The sequence below is a fragment of the Marmota marmota genome, unplaced genomic scaffold (genome assembly GCF_001458135.2).
Source record: "Marmota marmota marmota unplaced genomic scaffold, marMar, whole genome shotgun sequence".
In the NCBI taxonomy this organism is placed as follows: domain Eukaryota; kingdom Metazoa; phylum Chordata; class Mammalia; order Rodentia; family Sciuridae; genus Marmota; species Marmota marmota.
Window position 1 is genome coordinate 66,675,787 of NW_026000174.1, and position 21,927 is coordinate 66,697,713.

General features: G+C 54.6%; 3 protein-coding genes and 1 pseudogene across 5 annotated transcripts in view; 2 read left to right on the top strand and 2 right to left on the bottom strand.

Annotated features, from left to right (window-relative positions):
* Nucleotides 1–7,713, top strand: part of Esrra (estrogen related receptor alpha) — a 26,729-nt gene extending 19,016 nt beyond the window's left edge. Inside the window, exons 1-7 of one of the 2 annotated variants that reach the window (XM_015478181.2) lie at nucleotides 478–498; nucleotides 1,324–1,660; nucleotides 4,955–5,071; nucleotides 5,214–5,342; nucleotides 5,718–5,885; nucleotides 5,981–6,250; nucleotides 6,675–7,713. In XM_015478181.2, coding sequence (XP_015333667.1) covers nucleotides 1,336–1,660; nucleotides 4,955–5,071; nucleotides 5,214–5,342; nucleotides 5,718–5,885; nucleotides 5,981–6,250; nucleotides 6,675–6,934 — 1,269 coding nt within the window. In that variant the 5' untranslated portion in view covers nucleotides 478–498; nucleotides 1,324–1,335 and the 3' untranslated portion in view covers nucleotides 6,935–7,713. Of the gene's footprint in view, nucleotides 1–477; nucleotides 499–1,323; nucleotides 1,661–4,954; nucleotides 5,072–5,213; nucleotides 5,343–5,717; nucleotides 5,886–5,980; nucleotides 6,251–6,674 lie in introns of those variants that run through there. The other variant, XM_015478180.2, reaches the window with a different exon arrangement.
* A 37-nt stretch (nucleotides 7,714–7,750) lies between these two features.
* Nucleotides 7,751–8,737, bottom strand: Trmt112 (tRNA methyltransferase activator subunit 11-2). Its single transcript, XM_015478187.2, has 4 exons — nucleotides 8,441–8,737; nucleotides 8,252–8,353; nucleotides 8,023–8,112; nucleotides 7,751–7,943 (listed from the first exon to the last, which is right to left on the bottom strand). The coding sequence occupies exons 1-4, from the start codon at nucleotides 8,516–8,518 to the stop codon at nucleotides 7,836–7,838; spliced, it is 378 nt and encodes a 125-aa protein (XP_015333673.1). The 5' UTR covers nucleotides 8,519–8,737; the 3' UTR covers nucleotides 7,751–7,835.
* A 401-nt stretch (nucleotides 8,738–9,138) lies between these two features.
* Prdx5 (peroxiredoxin 5) lies at nucleotides 9,139–11,833 on the top strand. 2 transcript variants are annotated; one of them, XM_015478183.2, is made up of 6 exons: nucleotides 9,169–9,366; nucleotides 10,491–10,625; nucleotides 11,062–11,193; nucleotides 11,273–11,311; nucleotides 11,437–11,498; nucleotides 11,607–11,833. In XM_015478183.2, the coding sequence occupies exons 1-6, from the start codon at nucleotides 9,193–9,195 to the stop codon at nucleotides 11,710–11,712; spliced, it is 648 nt and encodes a 215-aa protein (XP_015333669.1). In that variant the 5' UTR covers nucleotides 9,169–9,192; the 3' UTR covers nucleotides 11,713–11,833. The 2 variants fall into 2 exon arrangements, with proteins under 2 accessions (XP_048645036.1, XP_015333669.1); XM_048789079.1 differs by lacking the exon at nucleotides 11,062–11,193 and having other exon boundaries at nucleotides 9,139–9,366.
* Nucleotides 11,834–15,582: 3,749 nt separating this feature from the next.
* LOC125612186 lies at nucleotides 15,583–15,697 on the bottom strand (annotated as a pseudogene).
* Between the last annotated feature and the right edge of the window lie 6,230 nt (nucleotides 15,698–21,927).

The window sequence follows — 21,927 nt, forward strand, 5'->3', positions numbered from 1 at the left end:
GGCCATGTGCGAGCGCGGCAGGGAGGCGGGCTCCAGCGGGTGCCGGCTCCGGTGCCGGCCCTGTTCACGACCGGAACCTGGTCGAGAGCTAGACTGGGGTCAGGGTCTGATGGGATCCGGCGTTCGGGTCCTGGTGGGCTCTTTTGAGTCAGGGTCTGTCTCTGATTTGGGCTGCTGGTCCTGGGCCCGGTCAGTCTTGGGCCTCAGATCCAGCCCCAGGGCAGGGTTCAGTCCGGCACTTGGAGAATGCCGAAGTCCCTGGGGCGGGCTGAGTGGAAGCTGGGGAGGGTTCTCTGTCAGAGAAGGGGCTCTGAAGACCACGTGGGGGCGCTCGAAGGGGCCTAGGGCCACCCTCTTCTCTGGGTCAAAGGTCATCGCACCGGCGGGGGAGAACTTCTTCCTCCTCAGCTCTCCTCATTTACTTCCTGATAACCTGATAGACGTTCCCCGCGGGCGGAGGGGGAGGGGAGACTAGCAACTTTAGGCAACTTCCCTTAGGTGTGCGCAGGTTTACGGGGGGCGGGGCGGCCCGAAAGGTGGTGGACTCTGCGGCAGCTGGAGTGTGAGAGTGAGTGTGCAGGCCTAGGGTGCAAGGGGGTGGAGCCGCGCCCGACTGTGAGCCTGGGACTGGGCATGCTGGGGCAGGAAGGGGCGGTGTGTCAGGGGTGTTCTTTCTCACAAATCTGTACCTGCGTGTGTGATTGTGGGGACCTGGTGTGTGTATGTGTGATATCAGGCTTGAGTGTGAGTTTGTGTAGTGTGTCCTTTGGGAAGAGTGTGAGACAAGTGTGAGAATGAGTGAGGGCTGGGGTTTGGAAAGGGCCATGTGTGTGAAAGTCCCCAGCAGAGAAAGCATGTGTGGGCATGTGGTGACACCTGAGAACCCAGGTGAGAGTGTGAACATATATCCACGCCTTTGGGCTTGTGTGCCTCAGTGTGCTCTCTGGAAGAGAGAGCAGCCATATGAGGGGAGACCTCTGAGAAAAGAATGGAGGTGTCCCTCTTCTGGCTGTGGATTCCAAGGGGGGTTGACAGTTGCCTGGGGACTGAGGTTCCTCTGCCCCCTGACTAGGGTGGGAGTAGGGCTTTCCAAGCCTCTTCCAGGTTCCCAAGAGGATACTTGCTGTCACTTACTGGTCCTGGAGGCTCTGGAGACTCCGTTCCCATGGCAACAGCTTGGGGGGGGGCTTTTCATGAGTAACCCTTCCTTGGACTCTGCCCTCCTCCCTCCCCAGGACGAGCCTGGAAGTCTGGCCCAGGCCCAGGGTTAGGCAACTCATGTGGCTGGGTGCCTCTCTGTGACCTGACGGTCTCTCACTGCAGGTGACCAGCGCCATGTCCAGCCAGGTGGTGGGCATTGAGCCTCTCTACATCAAGGCAGAGCCAGCCAGTCCTGACAGTCCAAAGGGTTCTTCGGAGACTGAGACTGAACCCCCCGTGACCCTGGCTCCTGGTCCAGCTCCTGCCCGCTGCCTCCCCGGGCACAAGGAGGAGGAGGATGGGGAGGGGGCTGGGCCTGGTGAGCAGGGCAGTGGGAAGCTGGTGCTCAGCTCCCTGCCCAAACGCCTCTGTCTGGTCTGTGGGGATGTGGCCTCCGGCTACCACTACGGTGTGGCATCCTGTGAGGCCTGCAAAGCTTTCTTCAAGAGGACCATCCAGGGTGAGCCCCCACCCCACTTCTGCATGCTTTGCCCTTTGCCCTGGCTTGGCACCTCCCAATTGGTACACGGCTAGGTGCAGTAGGTCCTGAGACTGCCAGACGCTGTGAAGTTGGCATCTGGCGGGACTCCTCTTAGAAGTGAAATAAACGCAGCAGCATGTGTGGCGTACTGGAATGGGATGTTAGAGGACACGGCCTAGGTTTCTGAGTGCTGTAGGCCCAGCACCTTCAACAGTGGTTCTGAAAAATTCCAAGGCAGCCTCTGCCTGTTCTGAAACTTTGTTCTTGACTTGTTCCTGCTTCAGGTAGCTGCTACCCAGCAGAGAACATGGCCCCCTTTTCTCAGTTTTTCCGAAGCAGCATCAGTGCAAGGTAGATTTTGCTAGATACCTGAGAGAGGCCACATTGTATTTTAGCTCCTGACTTAAAAGATTGTTAGGGAGTGTGGGGTGTGGCTCAGTGGTAGAACACTTGCCTAGCAAGTGAGAGGCCCTGGCTTTCATTCCCAGTACTGAGGGTTGTGTGTGTGGAGAATATATATATATATATATCACCACATAAACACGATTAGGCATTTAAAAGTCACTGGTTTTGTGGGACATGGTGGTACATGCCTGTAATCCCAGTTACTCAGGAGGCTGAGGCAGGAGGATCATAAGTTTGAGGCCAACCTCTGCAACTTAGTGAGACTCGGTCTCAAAATAAAAATTTGGAAGTACTGGGTATATAGCATACAAAAATTCAGAGGGATGGTAGTATAGCTCAGTGGTAGAATACTTGCCAAGTATGTGCAGGGACCTGGGTTCAAGCCCCAGACAGGCGGGAAATCTAGGGAGTAAGATGCTGATGTAAACATTACCTAGGATGAATGGGCTGCTAGTTAAGTTGCTATGTGATTTATGTGATAATTGGTTACTTTGGGGCTGTACCAGGCACCCTGCCCTTTTGCTCTTTTTTCGGCTCCCAACCAACCCTATGAGGTGTCAGTGTTGTCATAGTTGAGGCCTACAGAGAATTGTTTTAAAAAATATTTTTAGTTGGACACAGACTTTCATTAATTTTTACGGGGTGCTAAGGATCGAATCCGGTGCCTCACATTGTGCTAGGCAAGCGCTCTGCCACTGAGCCCTAGCCCCAGCCCAACCCTACAGAGATTTTTGAAGCTTTGTTCAAGTCTTACAGGTAGAAAATGGCAGAACTAGGATTTGATGTGGGTCCTGAGCTGGCTCTCAAATCCCAGACTGCTGCTCTACTTATTAGTAATAACTGGACTTTGGACCACTGATTGTGATATGCCAGTGAGTCTGAACATGGCCAAAACATGTTGGCCATAAAACTCTGGGTTCCCTGCTGACTCTGAGGACCAGTGAGGCTGCAGATCTAGGTCTGGGTGTCACCTTGGAATCTTTCATCCTGACTGTGGACACATATTTATTGTTAGCTATCGATTATAGTCACTTACTGAGCACTTAAGTGCTGTGAATTATGCTAAATGTTTTACATGGATTATCTTCTTTAATTCTTACAACCTGCCTTTACAACAAGTATGATTTTTTTTTTTTTTCATTTGGTGCTGGGGATGGAACCCAGGGTCTCGTATATGCTAAGCATGTGCACTTAGTACTGAGCTACACCCCTCAACCCCAAGTATGAGGTTTTTTTCATGCCAATTTGATGGCTGGGAACTTGAACTGAGAGTTCCAGGTGTTAGATCTGGGACTTGCCCAAGGTCACACAGTTGGTAAGGGGTAGTGTTGGGCTAGACCAAGGTAGCCCCAGAACACTTTGCTCTTCACAACCAGTGTTCCGGGTCCTGGGACTGAGGCAGAAACAATGAATTGAAACAATAAATTGCCCAGAACTGCCCTGTTACACTGTGGCACGTGTTGGAAGGCCAGGAACAGAATGTGGACGGGAGGCCTGGTCTGAGTCTGGGGCTCCAGAGGGCCTCCCTGAGGACAGGTCCTGAGCCAGGTGAAGCCCTAGCAGGGCTAATGCACTAGTAGCCTGTTGGCTGGTTAGTGGTGGCCCTGCGAGACTGGGAGAGCGACAAGCTGTCAGCATCTTCTGTGTTAGTAGCACTGGGGACATTCGAGGCCCTAGTGACACTGACACTGAAGTGAGAGAGAGGTAATACACGGGATAAATAGGTTGCTCCGTAGCATCTGAGGTGGCCCCAAGAGCTGAGAGGAATCTTCATAGCAGGGCTCAGGCTGGAAGTGCCTGCAGAGGGGAGATTGGGTATTGTCACAGGTGGCCAGGGAAGGCCTTCCTGAGGTGACAGGGAGGAGGTAGGGGAGGCTGTTTGCCATTAGGACCAGAGCTTGAGGCAATCTCTGTGAAGGCCACAGGTTCACTTGGGCTTTCACTCAAGGAAGTCATTGGGTTTGAGCAGAGGAGGGACAGGAGCTGACACAGGTCTAACAGGATCCCTCAGGCATCGAGCAGGAGGCCAGTGAGATGAGGGGACAGTGACTGGTGTCAAGGGTGGAAAAACAGTAGCTGAGGGCAGGAGTTGGATTCTGGATGGGTAAGGTCAGGCCCCCCGCAGGATTTGCCAGTAGGTTGGACGTGGGTGCAAGGGAGTTGAGGGTGCTGCCCAGCCTCCTGCCTGAGCAACTGGATGAATGCAGTTGCAGGCTTGGGAGTCTGGGGGCCATTTGGGACATGTTAGGGCTGAGAAGCCTCCTAGACGTGCAGGATGTCAGGGGGCCGCTGGATATGAGTCTAGAGCTCAGGGCAGGTGTAAGCCCCAAGACTGGAGTGGGTGGTAAGTGAGGCTGAGGAAGGCCAGCCCTGGGCTGTTCAGTGGAAGGAGCTTGGGGAGATTCACAGAAACCACAAAGCGGCCAGAGAGGTGGGAGGCAGAGGAGCGGGTGGAGTCCTAGAAGCAAAAGCAGTGTTCTAGCACCGAGACCCAGTCGTGCTGTTAGATTCTCCTCTTAGGCAAGTAAGATGAGGATTGAGAACTGACCAATGAATTGAGCACCCTAAAGGTCATAGTGGCCCTTGATGGGCCCAGATGAAGGCAGTGTGGCCCAGAGGTGTGACCTGACTAGGGGCTTGGGACAGAGTGGCAGCCTGATTGCCTGTGCCCAGCCCCTCCGTTGCCCAAGCAGGGACCCCACCCAGTGGCAGTTCCCTGCCCTGCCCTGCTCATGGCCTCCTGCTCTCCCCTTTCCTCCCCGTACCCCCAGACCTGTGCTTGCCCCGGGTGAGTGAGGGCTCTCCTGGCCGCTGGGCCCACTCCTGGCCCTGGGAGGCCGCCACTGGAGCCCTGCCTCTTCCTGGCAGGAAGCATCGAGTACAGCTGTCCAGCTTCCAACGAGTGTGAGATCACCAAGCGGAGACGCAAGGCCTGCCAGGCCTGCCGCTTCACCAAGTGCCTGCGGGTGGGCATGCTCAAGGAGGGTGAGCGTTGGGCAGGGGCCTGGGCCGGGGATTGGGGCTGGGGGCAAGGCCTGGGAAGTTCGAGTGAATGGGCTGGGGAGGACAGCTCTGCAGGGCAAACCTGCCTCAGCCCCATCACCGCAACCCTGTCCTACAATTCAAGGGGTGCGCCTGGACCGTGTCCGAGGTGGGCGACAGAAATACAAGCGACGGCCAGAGGTGGACCCGCTGCCCTTCCCAGGCTCCTTCCCTGCTGGCCCTCTGGCAGTGACTGGAGGCCCCCGGAAGACAGGTGAGGCACGGTGGAGTCCTAGGGCTCCGGGGCAAGTTGCCCCCAAGGGCCTGTTAGCATCATTACAGCACTGGACCCGGATTCCACTTTCACTCACTTATTCATTTCCCCAAGGAATATTTGTACAGTAACTTTTCATGTGTCGAGAACCAAGTAATGTAGCTGGGTCCAGGGAGAGGTTTAATCTCAGTCTGTTCAAGACCGAGTCGCCTGGGGAGGTGGTGAGCATGCTTCCCTGGAGAGAGCTATCTCCCATCTGGCTAGTGGCTCTCAAGGAAGGCCACAGGGGGACTACCTAGGAAGATGCAATCTCAAGGGGCCTCTAAGGCCTGCTGGACGGGAGTGCTCCTGACAGCCCTCCACCTGTCACTGCAGCCCCGGTGAATGCACTGGTATCTCACCTGCTGGTGGTAGAGCCTGAGAAGCTGTATGCCATGCCTGACCCAGCGGGCCCTGACGGACACCTCCCAGCTGTGGCTACCCTCTGCGACCTCTTTGACCGAGAGATTGTGGTCACTATCAGCTGGGCCAAGAGCATCCCAGGTAAAGGGCCCAGGAGACCTGGGACTCCCCTGAGGCCAGGCCATGTTTGGCTGGGGTCACTCGCTCAGCCGGGCCTGCTCTCCACTGCCCCCCAGGCTTCTCATCACTATCGCTGTCTGACCAGATGTCAGTACTGCAGAGCGTATGGATGGAGGTGCTGGTGCTGGGTGTGGCCCAGCGCTCACTACCACTGCAGGATGAACTGGCCTTTGCTGAGGACTTGGTCCTGGATGAAGAGGGAGCCCGAGCTGCTGGCCTGGGAGAGCTGGGGGCGGCCCTGCTGCAACTGGTGCGGCGGCTACAGGCCCTGCGGCTGGAACGAGAAGAGTATGTCCTGCTGAAGGCCTTGGCCCTTGCCAATTCGGGTGAGTCCAGAGCAGGCATCCAACAGGAATCTCCACGAGGCCCTCCAACTGTTAACTCCATGATGGTGGCACAGTCCCATTTTGCAGATAAGGAAAACTGAGGCTTAGGGAAGACCAATGACTTATTCAAAGTCACAAAGCAAGCCAAGGGCAGGCCCTGAACTGCACACAGGATTTTGAGCCCTAGTGCCCTGCTAACCTGGAAAGGTAAACAGTGTAGTGGGAGGGAAGGTGGGGAGAGGTGGCCATAGTTGAGGGAGAAAGGGTGGCTATTGGGTAGGAGCAGTGAGTGGTGCCCCTTAGTCAGCCAATCAGCTAATCCATTTGGCCCCTCCTTAGGCCCATCCAGCAGTGCCCCAGCAGATGTGGGTTCCGCCTTTTCCAGAGGCAGCCCAGGCCAATAGCCCTCTCCCCCTCCTTGTAGACTCAGTGCACATCGAGGATGCTGAGGCTGTGGAACAGCTTCGAGAAGCCCTGCATGAGGCCCTGCTGGAGTATGAAGCTGGCCGGGCCGGCCCCGGAGGAGGTGCTGAGAGGCGGCGGGCAGGCAGACTGCTGCTCACCCTACCACTCCTCCGCCAGACAGCGGGCAAAGTGCTGGCCCATTTCTATGGGGTGAAGCTGGAGGGCAAGGTGCCCATGCACAAGTTGTTCTTGGAGATGCTCGAGGCCATGATGGACTGAGGCATGGGGTGGGAAGGGTGGGGTTGCTGGCAGGAACTGCCCAGCATGGGGTCAGCCCCAAGGGGGCAGAGCTGGGGTCTGGGCAGTGCCACAGCCTGCTGGCAGGGCCAGGGCAATGCTATCAGTCCCTGGGAGCAGGCCCCATGCCCTCCTCTCCCCCTCTTAAGGGGGTATCAAGCTGGGAATGTGAATGCCCAGAGTCTGGGCACAGCGCTGTCCCTTGCAAGCCATAATGTGCCCCCAAGAGTGTAGGGGGCCTTGCGGAAGCCATAGGGGGCTGCAGGGGATGTGGGAGGCAGAAGCCTGATCTCAGGGAGGGAAGGGGATGGAGGCCACAGTCTCCCAATGGGTGATGCTTTTGCTGCTGCTTAATCCGATCCCCTCTCCAGACTAGAGGGGTATTTGGAGAGCAAAGGCCCCTGCCCCCTTCGCTCCTCCTCATTTGCATTGGGCATTAATGCCCCCCCTTGAAGCAATAACTCCAAGCAGGCTCCAGCCCCTGGACCCTGGGGTGGCCAGGGCCCCCCATCAGCTCCCACCCAGCCTCCTCAGGGGGTGGGGAGAGCACTGCCTCTATGCCCTGCAGAGCAATAACACTATATTTATTTTTGGGTTTGGCCAGGGAGGCGCAGGGACATGGGGCAAGCCAGGGCCCAGAGCCTTTGGCTGTACAGAGACTCTATTTTAATGTATATTTGCTGCAAAGAGAAACCGCTTTTGGTTTTGAACCTTTAATGAGAAAAAAAAAAAAAAAAAGAGATATACTATGGAGCTCAAAACCACTGTGGTCAGTGTGTCATTGGGTCAAGGGCTGGGACTACACACTGTAGAACTAGCAAACAGAATATATGTTAACAAAAATACACACGGTCACAAAACGTAAAACTGGTGCTGGACATGGTTAAGTCTCGGTTTCCTCATCATTCAGCAGCATGTTGGGGATCCCGCGGCTGATGGGGAACACACGTCCTGACTCCGGGCATTGCAGGGTGCCCTCCAGCACGTCCACCTGTGGAAGGGTGGGGCAGGGCTCAGCACTGGCAGCCTCAAGGGCGGGGCGGGAACAGAAGGCGAGGGTCGCTTCTCACCTCCAGCAACACGTGATGCATCTTTCTCAGAAATGTCTCGTCGTTCATGTAGCCCTCAGTAGGCTCTTTTGGAACCTCCACCAGGTGCAACTGCGGACAAGAAGCCTTAATCATCCCTGGGCATGAAACCCTCCCCACGCCCGGCCAGACGCAGGGCTGCGGGCGGGTACCGGGGGCCGCGGTAAGCCGCCCCCCTTCCGAGGCAGGGACCACGCGGACAGGTGCTCACGGTGTCAGCCGCCTCCAGAAGCGCCGCCCACTCCACCTTGGGTATCATCCGCGCCACGAAGTCTGGGTTGAACTCCACGGGATTGATTCGGACTTCGGTGGCCTGCGGGGCGGGGAGGTCTAATGAGGCCGGGGCCGAACCCGAGTTTCTCTATCCCGCCGGAAGAGGGCCGAGGCCCGGGGCTCGTACCTGGAGGCGCAGGGGGAAGCCACGAGGCCCCACCCCCCGCACATGTGAGCTCAGTAGATTGTGGGTGAGCAGCTTCATGTTTCCACAAGGGATCCTCCGCTCCGGAACCGGAAAGGGGCCACTCGGAGCTCACGTAACTTCCGGGGTCGCCGGGTCTTTGGTACTATTGGATGGCCCGAGGAGCGGAAGTGGCGAACTTGCTGAAACTTGCAGGAGCAGAAGTACTTGAAAAATCTGGTCCGGTCACGCGCTGCTACCGGAAGCGTCTCGGCGGGAAGTTGCTGCGACGCACAGCAAACTCCACTAGCCACAAATCATATGTAACATGCAAATCATATGGAAAGCAGCTGCAGCGCAGAGGCTCTCGTTGAATGTAACATAAACATGTTTTAGGCCTCCACAGGCCCCTGATACTATCATTTCCTGCACCTTGCTTTCGGGTAAGGAACGGACACACTGCATCAGTAAATCAGGTCCATTAAAACAGCAGTAGCTCTTCCTTGCATGCAAATTAGCTGCGCGAACGATGAGTGCTCCGCCCCACTTACACTGCGTCATGGCTCAGCCCCTGACGCACGGGAGCCCAGAGTCCTGGAGCTCCTTTCCTCGCGCCGGCGCCCTTGCCTGCGCAGCAGGGGCGGCCGCCGGGGCGGGGCGCCTGAGGCACCGCCCCCAGGAGGGTCCCGGGGTGGAGCAGGCTCCAGGCCCCGCCTCGTGTGATGTCTGGGGCGGCTGCAGGTCTTAGGGCGGGCATGGGGCTGGCCAACCTGGGCGTGCTGCGACGCCGAGCCTGCTTGGTAGTCACCAGCGCGGCTGCTGCAGAGTCCGCGGCAGCTACAGCAGGACGGCGGCTGGAAGGAGGAGGGTGGGCGCTTGGAGGGGTCCGCAGTTTCAGCAGCACCGCCGCAGCCATGGCCCCGATCAAGGTGACCGTTGGCCCTTTACCCCGTCCCTAAGCCCGATCCCAGTCCCTCTTGTCTGGGGTGACCCTGTCTCTTGCCCTTCGTACCCCCCTCCTCCGCCGTCCTCGGGGACTCTCCTGCGATCTATTCCTTTCGTCCCCCCAGCAAGACCCCTCGGCTCCCCCTCAGTTAGGGGCCTCGACCCTAAGCCCCTGAGACATTCCCCAAGGCCCTCGAGCCCTCCCCTTGTAATCCTCCACAGCCACCGTGCGACACCCAGTGACAGGTCCCGATCGTTTTCAGGGGATTGAATACCATGGCATCTCTCACATTCTTCCATCTTCGCGGCTGGGCCCCTTTTCAGCTTCAAAGTGTCCTTCACTTCCCCTGCCCCACACTTTTGTGAGATTGCTGGGCACCCCTTCACCCCATCGTCTGAAATAACTGTGGTCCCTCGGAGCCCAGCCATGTCTCCTCGATTCCCCCTCCCCCTCTCCATGGCTGATTCCTACCCTTCACTGTTCTTTCACTCATCTTCTGGAACCAACCCAGCTCCTCTGACCTATCCCCTCTGTCTGACCTCTGCTGAGACCCTCTCCATCTTCTACTTCATCCTACTCCAACCTCTGGGGTCCTCAGACTCCCCAACTTCTGAATCTCGCCTTTGCCTCCTCTGGCTCCAGGAATCCCTCACCCACCCCACGTGGAGAACCCCACCCTTCCCCTTCTCTATCCCCATGGGTGTGTGTGTGCGGGGGACCTGGATATCTTCCCTAACTCTTCCACCCCTCTTTGTCTGAGTGACCAGGCCTTCTCCCTCCCGGTTATCAGGACTTCCTCCTCATCCTCAAATGCACCTCTCTGCCCCCTCCCCCACTTTATTCCAGCTGCTCATTTTCACAATATTGCAACATTTGGAAAGAACTTTGTTTCCTTTGTTGTCACCAAAGGCCAATAAGCAGAGCAGGGCCACCTGGAAAGCAGGAGGATGTTGGGTAACTAGGTGGTATGGGGGAGGAGATAGGGAGTGACTCCTGGTTTTCTGAACTAGCTGATTGCCAGCAGCAATCTCACTCTGCATTCCCTTTGGTTCTGGTTTGCTGCACCCCCCCCCACCTCCCCTTTGACCTCAAAGTCCTTTTATCCAGGTGGGAGATGCTCTCCCCTCTGTGGAGGTGTTTGAAGGGGAGCCTGGGAACAAGGTGAACCTGGCCGAGCTGTTCAAGGGCAAGAAGGGTGTACTTTTCGGAGTCCCTGGGGCGTTTACCCCTGGCTGTTCTAAGGTGAGACCCTCCCCTTCCTGGGGTCTGGGAGTGGGATCTTTTGAATTGTTCCGAAGTTTTGTGTGTTGCCCCAGGGCATTTTGCTACAAGAGTCTGTAAATGATGCCACAACTAAAAGGGCTTTTCAGTGCCTCCAGAGGTAGGAGGAAGGGGCTGCACTTAATCCAACACCTCTTACCACTCCTGCTGCGTGACATGCACTGCACAAGATATTTGGGACTCAGGCAAATAATCCTGCCCATGGGAAGTTCAAGGTCTTGACCACAGAACATTTAAGTCTGAGCTTCCTAGTGGTGAAGTCAAAAAGAGAGTTGTTCACATGGCTGTCCTTTCCTGATTCAAGACACTGGGTCAGGGAGGGGCAGAGCCTGGAGGTGAGGGTGGGCTGAGGCCCCACACTGTGATCCCTTAGTTGACCCTTTGTTTCCCCTCCTAGACCCACCTGCCCGGGTTTGTGGAGCAGACTGGGGCTCTAAAGGCCAAGGGGGTGCAGGTGGTGGCATGTCTAACTGTGAACGATGTGTTTGTGACGGGAGAGTGGGGACGAGCCCACAATGCAGAAGGCAAGGTAAGATGTGGAGCTGGCAGGGGTATGGGCCAGGCCCTAGGAGGTTTTTCTTGTGACCTTTACTTTCCTGTCCCTTCAGGTTCGGCTCCTGGCTGACCCGACTGGGGCCTTTGGGAAGGTGAGTCTGCCCCCCTGCTCCGGGAAGTTCCTGTGCAGAGCCTAGAAGGCAGAACCTGAGGTGTGGGGAGCAGCCCTTGGCCTGTTCTGGGGGTTCCTGAGGCATTTCTCTGTCTTTGCTCTTAGGAGACAGATTTATTACTAGATGATTCATTGGTGCGCCTTTTTGGGAATCGCCGGCTCAAGAGGTAAAAGGGGGAGAGTTCTGCAGGGGCCTTCCCTGGAGCCCTGGCTCCTTGTTCCCTCCGGTCTCCAGGCCTGGGCTGATGCAGCTGGTTGGCCCCTCTTTCGCGCAGGTTCTCCATGGTGATAGAGGATGGCAGAGTGAAGGCCCTTAATGTGGAACCCGATGGCACAGGCCTGACCTGCAGCTTGGCCCCCAACATCCTCTCGCAGCTTTGAGGCCCTAGCCTGGACACACTCCCTCAGCCCTCTCCTGGCTCACCTGCCCAGCTCTACCCCAGTTGGGGCCACCCTGCTGGAACCTTGGCCAGATTTCCGCCATTAAACTCTCCTGGCTCAAGTGTGTCTCCTTGGTTTGCAAACACTGGTTTGCTGAGGGTGGGGCTCATTCCTTAGTCATAGATGAGCTGAGGCTGTGAGGACAGGGCTGAAGGCCTCTTTATTTGCTTGTTTTCTAATTTTATTTGCTGAGTTCTGGGGTGGAATCCAGGGCCTTCCACATGCTTGGCAAATGCCATACCTCTGAGCTCCATGCCAGCCCCTGGGAATGCCCCCTGAACCTTCCTCCTGGAAGCTGAGAAAGAGCCAGTGTCTAGGGCGGAAGAGGCACCGAGGGAAAGTCCCCAGCAGATGCGAGCTTGGCGCATACCCTGACCAATGTGTGTGTGTGTGTGTGTGTGTGTGTGTGTATGTGCGCACGCTTGCGCTGGGGTGTTGGTCAATTTAATTTATTCCAGAAACCCCAGTGTTGGAACCTTGGTCCTAGGCTTCTACATCAGGGTGACTTCAGCCCCTTCTCAAGCACCAGGAGCAGGAAGGGCCCCTTCAGTGCAGACCGCTGTCAGCCAGGAGGGCTCCCTGGGCGAGGAGGCTGTAGGTGGAGCCTGACGAGGGGTGGGTGGGCAAGAGCCAGGGGCCCCAGCAGCGTTTGGGGCTGGGGCCACTGTGGGCCCTGCCTTTGGGTCTGAACATTGTCCTGAGCCTCTTAGGGGAGTCTGGATTTGAGCAGGCTGGCCATGTGCTCTTGTCGCCTGCAGTGAGCTCTGCCTAGTCCATGGCTCTAGAGCAGGCCATAATCGGGGAGGCCAGGGAGAGGGTCAGGGAAGGCCCTCTTAGAGGAAATGACCCTTGTGGTGGCAGAAATGGCAGAGAAGAGCCTGGGATAGAGTGGAGGGTGGGACAGCTCTAGGTTGTGTAGTACCCAACAGCAAAGTGGGTGGGGTTGCTGGGAGAGGCTGCCAGGGCCGGCCTTGGGATCTAGGAAGCTGGTAGCAGCCTGTCCCCTGCGCTGTGGGCACCTCGGGCCATTGGAAGTTTGTGAATAACCCTGGGGGTGGGGGTGGCACCAGCTGGGCGTTGAGGGGAAGGCTCCACAGTCGTCGTGACATGGCTCGGGGAGGACGACTCCTGTGTGTTGGGGCCATGGCAGCAGTAGGAAGGGCTGGTGGTAGTGGTGGGGTCTGTGGGTGGGGTTCTCAGTCAGACGACACCAGCCACCTTGCGTGGGCCCCAGTGCTCAGCCTCCTGAGCGCCCAGCACTCCTTGGTCCCTGTGGTTCTTGCCCCAAACTCTCCACCCCTGGCCTTCCTCTTGTCAAATTCTGGGCCCCAGTGAAGCCAGATTTAAAGTTAGGTAGTCAGTGTAGTTAGGTAAATCGGGTCTAATATCGAGTGAAATCTAAAATGGAGGCCATGCGGAGAATGACTCAGGGAAAACGCAGGACAACTCATGGAATGTTAATGAAGTCCCGAAAAGGCCCTAGGCCAAAGTCCACCCCAAAGAAATGTTAATGAACAGCCCCCAGCAAAAAGGTGCTGACTCAGAAGTCCTTCCTGACCAGATTACTTCTTTGGCCCACCTGTGTCCCACCCCTCGGGCCTTCCCACCTACATTCCATCACTGAAAGAACTATAAAAAGGGGAGACAACATCCCTTCCACGGATTCCACCTCTTGGGGCCCCTTCTTCCTCCGGGAGAAGTCTTTTCTGCTGTCCTTTAATAAACTTCTAATTTCTACTCTGACCTTGCCTCGGCGTGCTTCTTTGGTGTTATTCTTCAACATTGGGGAAGCAAGGACTCGTCACCGGTCAACAGCGGTAACACCAGTACCTGGGGGATTCAGGGACACCTGAAGTCACTTAGCCAGGGCAGTGTCCTCCGTGGGTGAGACTCCGAAGTCAGTCCCAGTGGGCTTCCTTAAACACAGGTTGGGACAAAGCTGGCTCCCTTCTAACAACCTGCATGACCTAGGGACCCCTCGCGGACTTCACCCCCCACCCCAAGACTGGCCAGATGCCTGAAGGGAGGGAGTGACAGCCCCAGATAGTGAATGGCTGAGCTCCCTGAGTGAGCCAAACCAGGAGAAGGCATTACCAAGGACGTGCGAAGGTCAAGGCAGGCGCAAGGAGGAGCTTCAACATTTTCCTTGGCCCTTAGGTGCTGGGGACTGAGCCCAGAGTCACTTTGCCAGCAAGCCATATCCCCAACTCTTTTTATTTTGAGACAGAATCTTGCTGAGGTGCCACAGCCAGCCTTAAACTTGAGTTCTTCCTGCCTCAGCCTCCGAGGCACTGGGGGTACACGTGTGTGCCACCAGGGTCTCTGACGCCATGTCCCTTAATCTTTTTGGTGCAAAAGAGGGAACTGAGGCTTAGGGCCTCCTGCCAGCCTCGGTGTCTGCAGCAGTAGGTGGGGTGGTGAGAGAGAGCCCACCCTCAGCCGGGCGCCCTTTTCCTCTTCTGAGGCTTCATGGCATCTGGCAGCTCCTGCCACCAGGGGAAGCCCGATCTCCATTTCTGTCATTCTAGCCACCTGTTTCCTCCACTCTTGGGCTTTTTATCTGAGCTGGTTGGGGCCCAGCAAGGCCTCAGGGGAAGGTTCTCTCTAGAGTCTTGCCACTGGGTGGCCCCTAGAGACAATGTGGTGGGGACTGGGTGGCATTGGCTGCTAAATGTTGTCACTTAGCTTCCTGGAATGCGGGGTGACTGGTGGGGATGTCTTCAGTTCTGGAGATTGGGCCCTTAGGGCCTGAGATTAAACAGCACCTGGCAAGAGGATCCTGCAGTGGGCTGGGGATGTGGCTCAAGCGGTAGTGCGCTCGCCTGGCATGCCCAGGTTCGATCCTCAGCACCACATACAAACAAAGATGTTGTGTCCGCCAAAAACTAAAAAATAAATATTAAAAAATTCTCTCTCTCTCTTTAAAAAAAAAAAAAAAGAGGATCCTGCAGAGTTCTATCTGCAGGACAGACAGGCCTGGAGCAGGGAGGAGGGGTGGGTGTGGCCTTCCCCAACTTTTGATGGCCAAAGGGCCAACATTAAAACAACAAAAAGAAAAAACCAGCCAGGCAAGGTGCCACGTGCCTGAAATTCCAGTGACTGGGGAGGCTGAGGCAGGAGGATCACAAGTCTGAGGCCAGTCTCAGCAATTTAGCAAGGCCCTAAGCAACTCAGTGAGACTCTGTCTCAAAATTTAAAAAAAGGACTGGGGTATAGCTCAATGGTAGAGTGCCCTGGGTTGGATCCCTAGTACCAAAAATAAGAAAGTAAACAAGTGAACAAAATAACCTGAAACCTCCATCAGTATGTGCCGTCAGCTCAGCTGCTGCTGCTGCAACAGGATGGCTGAGGCTGGGTAATTTATAAGAAACGGAAGTTTTTACAGTTCTGGAATTTGGGGAATCCAGGGTCAAGGGGCTATATCCGGGGAGGTCCTTTAGCTGAAAATTGGAATATTCAATTGGTACAGTTGAGATTTCTCTCATGACCTTTGTTTTTTGATTATCAACTCATTAGCCTTAAAACCAAACTTTTTAGTTACCATTATCCCATCACTTTAAGCTGACTTAGGTATAATATTCCTGCTTACATGTATCAAAGCTCCTCTGAACAGTGATTTGCAGGTTGCAAAAGAGGATTTTTAGCCGGGCACTGTGGCGTACTCCTGTAATCCCAGTGGCTCAGGAGGCTGAGGCGGGAGGATCGCAAGTTCAAAGCCAGCCTCAGCAATGGCAAGGCACTAAGCAACTCAGTAAGAACCTGTCTCTAAATAAAATACAAAATAGGGCTGGGGATGTGACTCAGTGGTCAAGTGTCCCCCCCTCCCCAGTTCAATCTCCAGTACCCAAAAAAAAGAGGATCTCTTTTTTTTGCACCTGTCTATAAATCTTTGTCCACAAGTTAAACAAAAACACAAACAAGTGCTACATATTTTGTTTTTTGATCCTAGTTCCTGGCTTCTCCCTCCCCACCCAAGGCAGCCACAGAAGGAATTTGTCTTCCCTGCAGTAGGTCATAGAAATTCTGATCTTCCCACCTTAAAGAAATTCTCTGGAGCTGGGTTGTGGCTCAGTGGCAGAGCACTCGCCTCACACGTGTGAGGCGCTGAGTTTGATCCTCGGCACCACATAAAAATAAATAAAATAAAGGTATTGTGTCCAACTACAACTAAAAAAAAAAAAATAAACAAAATTTAAAAAGTGTGAAAAAGAAATTCTCTGATTTACCCTTGTCCCATAGTAGGTCATAAGACCCTCCTCATCCCAGAGGGGTCTGGCCCATATCCAGAGGGAGGCGCAGCACACAGATGCTAAGAATCTGGACAGACAGACCTTGCTGGGCTCCTGGCCCAGGCTACTAGCATTAGACCTTTCCCTTTCTGTTCAGTCACACCCTCCCGCTGCTGTGCCCCACTGCCTGTGCAGTGGGGTCTCCGTGAAGCCCTGTTCCCATGGGCTTCGGAAGAGCATGAGCAGGGTTTCCGAGCTTCCAAGAATGTGGAGGTTCCTGTAGGTTGAGGCGCCCAGAGGCCGGGGAGGCTCCAGGCCCCTCTTCTCATGCCTTGCGCCCTGCATGTCTTCATCTTCTCCTTTAGAATATTCTTGTTTCTTCTTCTTTTTTTCTTGTAGTACTGGGCCCTGTGCATACTAGGTAAGTGCTCCACCACTGAGCTACATCTCCAGCCCAGTAATATTCTTTATTAAACCAGTAAGCAGGGGCTGGGGCTCAGTGGTAAATAGCGCTTGCCTGCATTTGTGAGGCACTGGGTTCCATCCTTAGTACCGCATAAAAAAATAAACTAAATAAAGACATGCTGTCCATCCACAATTACAAAAAAAGGAAAAAGAAAAGAAACCAGTAACCTTAAGTGTTACCTGAGTTCTGTGAGCCACCTGAGCAAACTAATTGAACCCCGGCGGGCAGAAACAGGTAAAAGGGGCTGGGCTTGCAGCTGGCCTCTGAATTGGGCAGCCCAGGGACGCGGCCCAGCCTGTGGGATCTCTCAGGTGGAGAGTCAAAACTGAATTGGATTAGAGGACCCCCAGCTGATGTCCGCTGCTGAAGCATGGGTCACTTGCCAGTGGGGTAACCCCCTCCCCCAGATCTGGTGTCAAACATCTGTGTTGACTTTAGTGGTCTGACAGCAGAGGAGAACAGGACACTTGGGTTTTTTCCCCAACACACAAGGAGAGAGAAACAACAGTAGCTCATAATAAAACAGGAGGATTACAACAATGTACCCTACAGTAACAAAGTGGCCAGCCTCACTGCTCTTGCACTTTATGAAGTAAACTAAGGAAGGACTATTGGAATGCAAGCCCCGTGACACTATGATAGTTCATCTGAGAACCAAGACAGCAACTTAGTTACCAACAGAAGGGCAGCTGGTACAATGTGGACATGCTAGACGGGTGGAGCAGGACCCGATTCATCATGCTCCTCAGAATGGCACCCAGCTTAAAACCTGAATGGTTAATTTCTGGAATTTTCCATTTACTATTTTCGGACCATGGTTAACCGCTCACAGCTGAAGCTGTAGAAAGGGAAACCTTGGGTACGGGGCCTACAGGGTGTCTCTTCCACTTACATCTCACTGGATGTGACTTAGTCACATGGTAGCCGCCCGGTGACACCAGCTTTCTTCCAGGGAGACTTGTGTTTAACTGGAAGGCGGGGGCTCCGGGGGGCTCAGTTACTAGGCAGAGAGGGAGGAAAGACATTGGGTGAACAATGAGCAGTGTGGGCACTGGGGTCACCTCTGAGAAGAGGGACCTTTGGGGACTCCATGGCTCCCATGAGTCACTTCCCTGCTTTCCCATGGGCTTTGCAAAGGCGTGTCCTGAGCTGTTCCCACTTCTCTATGGCCTCCTTCTCTCCCCAGGATGCTGCTTCTGCAGGTCTCTGTCTCCACCCCCTTCAACTTTGGCCTCCACAGTCACCCTGACTCCCCAGGTGGGTCCTCGCATCTCCTAGACAGTAGTCACCTCCTACATGGGACCCCCCCCAGCCTCCTCTGTCCCAACCCTGCTAATCTTCAAGCCCCTGAGTCGCCCTGTTTGGTAAGGACAGCAGCCCTCATTTCTGGTTCCTGCTCTCCATTAGTCCATGTGGGGACGGGGCCACACAGCTCAACTTTATCAAAGACAGAGTTTTCAAATTAACATATGATTCATGTTTCGTAAAATTCACCCTTTAAGGGTATGTACAGTTCAAGCTGGTGCCGTGGCCCACACCTGTAATCCCAGCGGCTCGGGAGGCTGAGGCAGGAGGATTGTGGGTTCAAAGCCAGCCTCAGCAACTTAGCAAGGCTCTGAGCAACTGAGCAAGACCTGTCTCAGAATAAAAATAGAAAGAGCTGGGGATGTGGCTCAGTGGTTAAGCACTCCTGGTAACAACAACAAAAAAAAAGTACGGTTCAGTGGTTTGTATTTTTTATTTATTTTTGGTATCTAGGATCAAACCAGCTGGGGATGTGGCTCAAGCGGTAGCGCGCTTGCCTGGCATGCGTGCAGCCCGGGTTCGATCCTCAACACCACATACAAACAAAGATGTTGTGTCCACCAAAAACTAAAAAATAAACACTAAAATTCTCTCTCTCTCTCTCTCTTTAAAAAAATAAAAAAATAAATAAATAGAATCAAACCAGGGGTGCTTAACCACTGAGCGACATCCCCAGCCCTATTTTGTATTTTAGAGACAGGGTCTCACTGAGTTGCTTAGCGCTTCACTTTTGCTAAGGCTGGCTTTGAACTCACAATCCTCCCCTCTGGGCCTCCTCAGCTGTTGGGATTACAGTCTTGTGCCATGCACCTGGCTTTTCTTATTCTTTTTGTACTGGGAATTGATTCAAAGGGTACATCCCGAGCCCTTTTTTTACTTTGAGACAGGATCTCACTAAGTTACTTAGGGCCTTACTAAGTTGCTGAGGGTGGCTTTGAACTTGGGATCCTCCTGCCTCAGCCTCCAACTGCTGGGATTACAGGTGTGTACTGCTGGTTTTCAGTGTATTCGCCAAGCTGTGCAACCATCAGCATACAAATCCATATAAAGATGGATTTTTAGTCTCAGTGACTTCTCCCAAGATGAAGCTGCCTTTTTTCTGAGTATTGCAATCCTTACATGGTTATGAGAGGCCTGATCAGATGTTTGGGGGTTCTACTTTCTCACCACCACCGTGGTCACTCACAGTCACACTGCTGAGTCATCCGGGTGCCCGGCACTCTGCTGGGCCCTAGGGTCATACGGTGTGTCCTCCAGGCCTGAAATCTGCAGTGCCATATGGGAAGGGTGTTCTAGGTGGTGGGAACAGCCTAGGCCAAGGCCTAAAGGGGAGGAGGGTGAGGGACGTCTGGACTGAGCCTCAGTGAGAACCGAAATGGGATCTTGCCCACGAGCCCTGGTTCAGCTGGATCCTCTTGGTGACACGGGTGTCTTCAGTATTTAGCGGGAGGCAACTTCAGACACATTATTTGTTTCCTTTTGGGCTCCTTCCTCAGGGCGTGTTCCCAAATGCCAGTGTTGGGTCCAAGGGGTTGGGCCATTTTATTGGTTTCTGGAAACTCTGAGGCCACCTTAAGGTCCGCTGTGATGTGTGCTCAGTTCTCTCCCCACAGAATGCCAATGCCTTTGACCCTCTGGATTTATTTTTCCTAGCTTAATGGACACTTAATGGTAACTTGGAGCAGAATTTAATGCACATATCTTTTTAATGCACATATCTTTAATTAGGAGGGTGGCTGACAGCCTCAGGGCTTGACCCTGGGTTTTGCCTGGATGGCCCGAGGGGCTGGGCCCTAGGCTTGGCCTCTCACGCTCAGCGCAGGCAGTGGAGCTGGCTTGGGGAGCTGGCTTGGGGACATGGGGAGCCCTCCGAGCCCCCAGAGGCGAGGACTGGGTTTTACCCGCTGCTGCCCTACTTACCCCTCCCCCTCTGAACTTCACTTTCTTGTTTGTTTTGTTTTGCGCACAGGGTGTCACTGTGTGGCTCAGGCTGGTCTTGAATTCCTGGGCTCAGCTCTTGCCAGCTCAGCCTCTCAACTAGCTCAGTACAGGCCTGAGCCCTTGTCCTGAGCCTTGCTTTGTGTGTGTGTGTGTGTGTGTGTGTGTCCTGGGAGCTGAACCCAGGGGAGTTTTGCCAGCTCCAGCCCCACCCACTTTTTTTTTTTTTTTTTTTTAAGACAGGGTCTTGGGGCTGGGGTTGTGGCTCAGCGTTAGAGTGCTCACCTAGCATGTTCGAGGTCCTGGGTTCGATCCTCAGTACCACATAAAAATGACTAAATGTATTTGTGTACAAATAAAAAATAAATATTAAAAAAAAAAGACGGGGGTCTTGCCAAGTTGCCCCCGTTGGCCTTGAACTTGCCATCCTCCTGTCCCCGACTCAAGTCACTGGGATTACAGGCGTGCACCACTGACCCAGCTGAGCCTCACTGTTTTTTTGTGTTTTTTTTTTTTTTAACTGTCTGCAATAGGAATTCACTTGTTCAGAATTATTAATTTGGCCGCCTTCTGTCTTTTGGCTTCGTACTTTCTGGCTCTGCAGCCTTAAGCAAGTGGTTCAGCCTCTCTGTGCATTGTTTTCTTCATAAGTTGAGTGGGGGGAATGGAGGTACCAATACAGGTGCGTGCTTGGAGTGGTCAGCAAATGTCCGCACATTCTTGGTGACCATGCCATGCAGGCACTGGGGCATGAGGGACCCCAGGTCAGCTTCCCCCCCAGTGGGGAGTAGGTGAGGCAAACATGCAAGCTGAGGGCCATGACCCAAGGGAGCCTGCTGTGTGGGGGTCTTTGGTGAGAAAGGGCCTTGAGCAAGACCAGCAGGTGGGATGGTGGCCTGGAGGGTGGGGGAGACCAGGAACCAGCAGGGGGTGGGAGAGGAGGGAGGAGGTGAGCTGGGCCCCTCTCTCTAGGGCGCCCCAGGAGCGTGGGGGCCGGGGAGAGCAGGAAGGCAGACACTTGCCTGCCAGGCGGAGCTAGCTGTGGCCAGGGGGCAGGGCCGGGCTGCACCTTGTGCTCTTCAGCTGCTGGGGTCCCGGCCCTCCTGGCCGCACCCTGGGCACTGGGCACCTGGGAGGAACTGGGCAGAAGGCCCAGGCCCCACCCTTCCTGCCTCTGGCTTCCTATGGCCTCCCACTGGGCAGCCTGTCTGCACCCTTTGCCATGCCACACAGGGGTGGGGAAGTGACCTCTCTCCAAGACCTGTGAAAGGAGGGAGTCCCCACCCCAGGGGACCAGGTGCCCAGCGGGCCCTGGAGGCGATTTTGCTTTAGTTTTTGAACCTGGGCCCTGAACCATCTGGTTAGAGAGCTGGGGTGCCAGGCTGGGCCCTGGAGCCGCGAGAGAGCCCTGGTCAGCCCTGGCCTCTGGCTAGACCTGCCCCCACCTACCCAGAAGCCAGAGCCCTCCTGCTTCTGGTCTTTGGGGTTGGACCAGGCTATCTAGAAAACTGGAAGAGACCTGGGAGACAGACTGCCCTGAGGGGAAGAAGCTGAGCCCTGAGAGGGGAGGCCACAGTGCTGACTCTTGTCTGTCTGTCTGTCTGTTGTCCTCTGCTTCTTGCCCTCCTCCTGGTTCCATGTTGCACAGCTGTGTGCCCGGAGCCCTCTTAAAAACTGCCAGAAAGACACCATATATCCACGTACCGGAACATCACATGGCGCCTCATTTTTGCATGATTCTTTCTGGTAGTGGAGTTTGAACCCAGAGGCTCTTTACCACTGAGACATGCCCAAACTTTTTATATTTTTGAGACAGGGTCTTGCTAAGTTGCCCAGCCTGGCCTTGAACTTGTGATCCTCATGCTTTATCCTGCCAAGTCTCTGGGACTACAGGTGTGTGCCACAGCGCCAGCTAATTTGTATACTTTTAATGGTCAATTAAAAAATAAATTTCATGGGGCTTGGGGTGTAGTTCAGTGGCAGAGTGTGAGGCCCTGGGTTCCAACCCCAGCACCACAAGAAAAGAAAAAAGGAGAGAGAGATTGCAAAACTCATTACGAAGAGAGGAAGGCGTGCGCCATGTATGTGGTCACAACCACTTCTTGCCAGCTCACTGTGTCCACAGGAAGGACATAGAAAATGCTACCAGCAGTGGCCTCTGGCTGGGGATGGGTTTTGAGTTTTTCTTTATACTTTTTTTTTTTTTTTTTTTTTTGG